This window comes from Melitaea cinxia, chromosome 15 (assembly GCF_905220565.1).
Source record: "Melitaea cinxia chromosome 15, ilMelCinx1.1, whole genome shotgun sequence".
Taxonomy (NCBI): Eukaryota; Metazoa; Arthropoda; class Insecta; order Lepidoptera; family Nymphalidae; genus Melitaea; species Melitaea cinxia.
Window position 1 is genome coordinate 1091656 of NC_059408.1, and position 6694 is coordinate 1098349.

The following is a 6694-nucleotide window of genomic DNA, read 5'->3' on the forward strand; positions in this document are numbered from 1 at the left end:
TCAGATATTTACCTCACTCCACTTGCAAATGAAAAAGTATACCAAAAGGTCAAATCCTGCGTTGGCCTGCTCTTTCCTTCATGATTTCTGATACCTTCTAATTTATATGTTATCAAGCAACTTGTATGAATTGTTTGGTTAATATCAATACATTGACTGCGATGATAGTAAACATCAAATGAACTGATGATGGTGACGTCTGTTCGCTCAGTGACTCCAATAACATTATGTTGATAATATCTATGATATTACTATCGGAAGCCATAATTCAAAATGTATGAATGAAATATATTATTACTGAGGTAACAGCGCATAGAGTCATACAAAACTTCTGATTCAATTTATATGCCTTACAGTGTTACTTTAACGCTGCCAGTGAGGCTTTGTAAACTTTTGTAATATATCATTATTGCTTATGTGGGATATGTACAATTTTAAATAATGAACAAGACCTTGAGAACATCTGCTACCGCACCGACCGATCGATATTGTAAATTCACGTCAATCTGATAAAAAGGCGAATTACATTGTAATGTCAATCACGGATAGTTCGCAGACCAACCTCGTTTTAAGGTCACATTGATAAAGTAACAAAAAGAAAAACATATTGATTCAATACATCCGTTTTTAAAATTATAAACGTACAATATTTTTTAAAATACTACTTTGGTTTTAAAACGCGACTTTTATTTTGAAACTAGCTGACTCGGCAAACGTTGTCTTGCCGCTAAACGCTATTTAAAAATAGGGGTTGGCGGTAGAAGGGTGAAAATTTAGGGTTGTATGTATTTTTCAACGTCAAAACATAATAAAATAAAAAATAAATAATTTATCTAAAACTTAAAAAAAATAGGGGTTGACTACCCTTAACATTTAGGGGTATGAAAAACAGATGTTGTTCGATTCTCAGACCTACCCAATATGCACACAAAATTTCATGAGAATCAGTCAAGCCGTTTCGGAGAAGTTTAACTACAAACACCGCAAAACGAGAATTTTATATATTAGATAGGATAATAACTGCAGTAAGCCGACGAGCATTTTTTCGAAATATCAGAAATCTCAAAATAATAATCACGGTAAGTGTTTGGGAGGTTGACTTCAATAATAATGTAGCATTTCTTCTTAAATTAACTTTAATTAATTTTAGATAACGTATATACAAACTTTTACCAATGATTGAACATATGATTATAAAGACTAACTTATTGTCGGTAATAATGTGAATGCGTCTGACTTGACGTTTCTAATTTTCCAAGCTACCCGCAGTCGCCGGCGCGGTGGGGGAAGGTTCCGTTGAATTCTTAACATGCCCCCCGGCGTTGAAAGGCTCGTCTTTCAACCCTTCGTCGTTGACTGGTAACGGGCAGATACGGTTAAAGCCTCTGCGAATCACCCCGCGTGCGGTTTTAACGTCTGCGACCCTGACGCACCCATCAGTTCCAGGATACACCTCAACAACGCGTCCCAACCGCCACTTCATAGGCGGAAGACCTTCTTCTTTAATCAGGACTAAAGCTCCCTTTTGTAATTGCTGTCCCTTAGAGGTGCGCCATTTAGTGCGTTGCTGAAGTTCAGCAATGTATTCTTTGTGCCACCTGGCCCAGAAGTGTTGACGTAGCTGCTCGAGTCTTTCATATTGCGTCAGCCTATTTGTGTTGACATTTACAAGCGCAGGTGTAGGCAAAGCGGTCATCGGTCGTCCCACCAAGAAGTGCCCTGGAGTCAATGGCGTCAAGTCAGTTGGGTCAGTCGACAGCGGTGTCAGGGGACGTGAATTGAGTATCGCCTCAATTTGGACTAAGACAGTGTAAAGGTCCTCAAAAACTAAATGAGCGTTCCCTAACACACGATGCAAATGTGATTTTAAACATTTAATGTTTGCTTCCCAAAACCCAGCCATATGAGCAGCGTATGCTGGTATGAATTTAAAGTCTATTCTCTCATTTGACATTTCACGTACAATAGAACTTGCGTTTTGGTTGAGGAACTTATAAAGTTCATTTCGGGCACCGACGAATTGAGTTCCATTATCAGAAAATATGGTAGCTGGTCTCGAGCGCCTACCAATGAAGCGATTTAGCGTGGCTAAGAAAGAGTCTGTACTTAAGGAGCTAACGAGTTCGAGATGAACGCATTTGGTGGCGAAGCAGATAAATATGGCAATGTACACTTTTTCGGTCTTGCTACCGCGACCTCTTTTATTAAGTGCTATTAGGGAACCCGCATAGTCCATTCCTGTAGTATAAAACGGGTAGCCAGGCTGGAGGCGCTGCTCAGGTAAATTGCCCATTATTGGACGGGCTATTTGTGCATTTAGACGGAAGCAACGTAAACATTTATGTACCGTGAATCGGGCCAGATTGCGACCCCCGATGGGCCAAAACTCTTCTCGAATTGAAGCAAGCAAAGTTGAGGCCCTGCATGCATTAAACGTAAATGTTCATACTGAAATATTAGTTTGGTTAAAATGTGTTTCGACGTTAGCATGAGTGGATGCTTTTTATCGAATGTAAAATTACCATTTTTGATTCGACCCCCTACTCTAATGAGACCCTTTTCATCCACAAACGGACTTAAAGAAAGCATCTTGTGTTTTGGTGGTAATGATTTACCTTGTATTAAATATTCATACTCATCAAACGATTCCCTCTGTGACAGTTTAACAAGTGTGTTAAGCGCTGATTGCTGTTCTGACGACGAAAGTGGACTCTGGGTTTTATTCTTACTTCGACAAACAGTTACAAAGCGTAAAACATAAGCCATTGTATTTTTGAGTTTGGTGAGACTTGAGAATCGAGAAAATGGGAATAGTTCCCTTGGTTCATTAGCAGTTAAGGCTACATTGGACCTCACCTCTGGCAGTTCTGTGGAACTTTGATCAAATGATCTATCAGGCCACGATTCTTCTGGATCTAATAGGAATTTTGGTCCATTGAACCAAAGATCCACCTTGTCCGATTGAAGGACACCAATGCCTCTACTTAATAAATCGGCGGGATTGCTAGACGTAGGCACGTGTCGCCAGAGATATGATTTTGCGATTTCTTGGATGTCCGCTACCCTATTCTTAACGAATGGCTTCAACTTATTGGGTGGTGTTTTAAGCCAGCCTAATACCACGGATGAGTCCGTCCAAAGAAAGCAACTATCTATATGTAATCGAGTGGTTTTTAAAACCCTTTCTAGCAGCTTGGCAGCTACCAATGCTCCGCAGAGTTCAAGACGAGGTATCGTCACCGTCTTAATGGGTGCTACGCGTGTTTTTGAGCACAGGAGACGAACTTGTGTAGTTCCATTAAAATCTACGGATCTGACGTAAACACAAGCGCCATAAGCATCTTTAGACGAATCACAGAATGCATGAAATTGAATGTTGACTGGACTCTGGCATACAACATGCCGAGGAATGTTGAGATTGTCTAATTGTTTTAGGTCGGTTACAAATTTGAGCCATGATTTGACAATATCTGACGGTAGCGGACTATCCCAATCTAGCTTGTGCAGCCAAAGTTTTTGCAAAATGATTTTACCGGCGATAATGAAAATACTTAGCAACCCGAGTGGGTCGAATATTTGAGAAATTGTGGATAAAATCACTCTTTTCGTAGTGTTGGGGACAGTTTCAGTTTTAATGTCGAACTGAAATACGTCGTTTGACGGTGCCCACTTCAGGCCTAGAGTCTTGGATTGCTGGTGCTCACTCAAATCAACGACGGGTGAATCTCTGTTTGGATCTGACCCATCGCTGCAAACAGGAAGATTTGATCGGAATTTCCTTAAATTGAAGCATCCCGACGATAGTTCCTGTGAAATCAGAGCACGAACCTCCATGAGACCTTCAGCTGTTTCATGCCCCGTCAGCAAATCATCAACATAAAAGTCTTCACTAATGACCTTGCGCACCAGTTCATTGTCACATTCGTCCGCTATTTGCTTAAGGCAACGAACTGACAGGAACGGAGCCGAGGCTGTGCCATACGTCACCGTGTTGAGCGTATATGTCTGAAGGGGTTGAGAGGGGTCGTCGCGCCAAATTATTTGTTGTAAGTGACGTTGATTTTCGTTCACGAGCACCTGTCTGTACATCTTTTCGATGTCACCTGCCATTACATAACGATGTTGTCGAAATCTAAGGAGAATAGAAAACAGGTCGCTTTGTATCGTCGGCCCTACCATCTGAAGATCGTTTAAGGATAGGCCGGAATTTGTAGGAGCACTGGCGTTAAAGACGACTCGCAATTTTGTCGTGGTGCTTTCATCACGCAGGACGCCGTGATGTGGCATGAAGTATGAATTTTCATGAGGAGCATCGATGTCACTTAAAGCCATGTGACCTAACGATAAATACTCCTTCATAAAATCGACGTACATGGCCCTCAATACGGGCTGCTTTGCGAGTCGACGCTCTAGTGCTAGGAAGCACGCCTTAGCGCGTTCAAAGGATTGGCCAAGTTCAGATTCATTTCCTTTTAGAGGAATACCTACTGAAAATCTACCGTCTTCATTACGTGACATGTTTTGTACGAAGTGTGCTTCGCATAATTCTTCTTCATCGGTATATATTGATTTTTTAGTGGAAGGAACTTCTTCGATTGTCCAGAACTTGGCCAACTGATCTTGGATTTCATCAAACTTGCTAAAGTTGCATGAAATCTTATTTGACGTTTGTTGTCCAGTGGGTCCGGAAATAATGTACCCGAACTTTGTCTCTTGCAACACCGGACAGTTTTTGCCTAATCTTATTTTGTTTGCGCATAGCAAGTCCCAGAATATGTCTGCGCCGAGCAATATATCGTAGCTTGACGGACTAAAGTATTCTGGGTCTGCGAGTTGAATACCCGAAGGAATGTTTAATGTGCCTACATTAAAGACTTCATTTTTAGTTGAAGTTATGTTTGGCAATACCAGGAATGTGATGTTAGTTTTAAATGAGTTTACTCTGGACTGTATTATTGCATCGCATCGTTTGTTGACTACCGAGACCAGGTCGTTGATGCCAGCTACAGTGGACATGGTATCCTTATGGTTCAGGCCTAATGTTTTAAGGAGTGACTCCGTCATGAAAGATGCCTGACTCCCGGAATCGAGAATGGCTCGGACTTCATGAGGTCTACCATGGATGTCAAAAATATTAATTAATGCCGTGGCAAGAAGAACTCGGCCGGACTGCTTGTTGATTGCTGACATGTTCTTGACAACATCATCAGTTGACTTCAGCACCGGCTGGGTTGGCTGCGCCGCTGATGTAGGTGCCAGCAGCGCTGATGTTCTTGGAGCTGTCGTGTCATGTGCTGCATTATTTAGGCCATCGTCCCTATGTAGCAAAGTGTTATGCATGCTGCCGCACTTCCGACAAGGACCTAACCTACACACACGCAAGTTATGCCCTGCTCTTAAACAATTACTGCACAATTTCATTCGCCTAACAAACTGTTCCCTACCAGTAATGCTCATTTGCGCGAATTCATTACATAAATATAAGGGGTGCTCCGATTTACAAAGATGACATTTGTGTTTTTTATAACCAGGTTGCACCACTGTAGCTAAGCCTCGAACATGCCTACTTGTACCCTTCGATAACGACTCGTGTCTGTTGTTGCTTGTGTTGTTACTTAATTCGATGGTTTCCAATACATCTGCCCTATTTTTAAGGAAATTTGTGAATATTTCTAATGTTAGTTTTGTGTGTGTAACTTTGTGCTCCTCCCATTCACGAAGCGTACGCGCATCTAATTTTGTTGCCATGATGTATATAATTAATGTGTCCCAACTGGTTACGGGTTCCCCTAAAATTTCTAATGCTCGTAGGTTTTTATTGCATGCATCTAAAACCCTACGTATGGATGAAGCAGATTCCTTTTTTATCACCTCTTCATCAAAAATAGCCTTAACGTGATTTTGCACTAACAGCCTAGTATTATCAAACCGATCGCATAAAGACTTCCACGCTAAAGTATAGTTGGACGCAGAAAATTCCAACGCGCGAATGACCTGAGCAGCGCTGCCTTCCAGGGAAGCCCGTAAATAATGGAATTTTTGTATGTCACTAATTGCTGTATTCGAATGGATGAGAGATGTGTAAACGTCGCGGAACTCAAGCCAGGTTTCAAATTCGCCACTGTATTTAGGAATTTGGATGGTGGGTAGTTTAACGTTTGCAATGCCTTTCTTCATCTGCTTCACCGTTTCACCATCCTCGTTATCGCTGGCTGAGGAAAAGCAAGTCTCAGAACTACTATGAGTATATTTACGATGACGTCTATGTGTATGTTTATGTTTACCACATAACTGTTGGGCCCTAGCCATCGCGGAATAATATTGAGATTCAAAATCTGACCTTTGTACCGCATGTGTCTGAACTTCCTCCTCCGAGACAGCCAGACACTCGATGCTCGTTTGTGTTTCCTGGAAATCCGCAAACATCGCTTCAATGTTAGCCATTCGCAACTTTAATTCCAAAATCTCCACTTGACTGCAACATACAACATCTTTATATGTATCAATGTACGTGAGAAATTTCGTTAAACGACCCTTATAAGTTCCTCGTTTCTTAACTAACTCGTTCATAGTACCCATCGTAAAATATACAATCGAAATTCAATAAATTATTCGTTAAATTCAAAATTCAATAAATTATTATTATATTAAAAAAATCAATAATTATTCACAAAACAACAAATATAAGTATTTA

General features: G+C 41.0%; 1 protein-coding gene across 1 annotated transcript; it reads right to left on the bottom strand.

Moving 5' to 3' along the window:
* Nucleotides 1–2316: 2316 nt before the first annotated feature.
* LOC123660557 lies at nucleotides 2317–6309 on the bottom strand. The gene has a single exon (XM_045595614.1). It carries the CDS (start codon nucleotides 6307–6309, stop codon nucleotides 2317–2319), a length of 3993 nt encoding a protein of 1330 aa, XP_045451570.1.
* Nucleotides 6310–6694: the final 385 nt, after the last annotated feature.

Excerpts from the sequence above, each read along its gene's own strand:
- LOC123660557 (XM_045595614.1), bottom strand. The coding sequence starts at position 6,309 with ATGGCTAGGGCCCAACAGTTATGTGGTAAACATAAACATACACATAGA.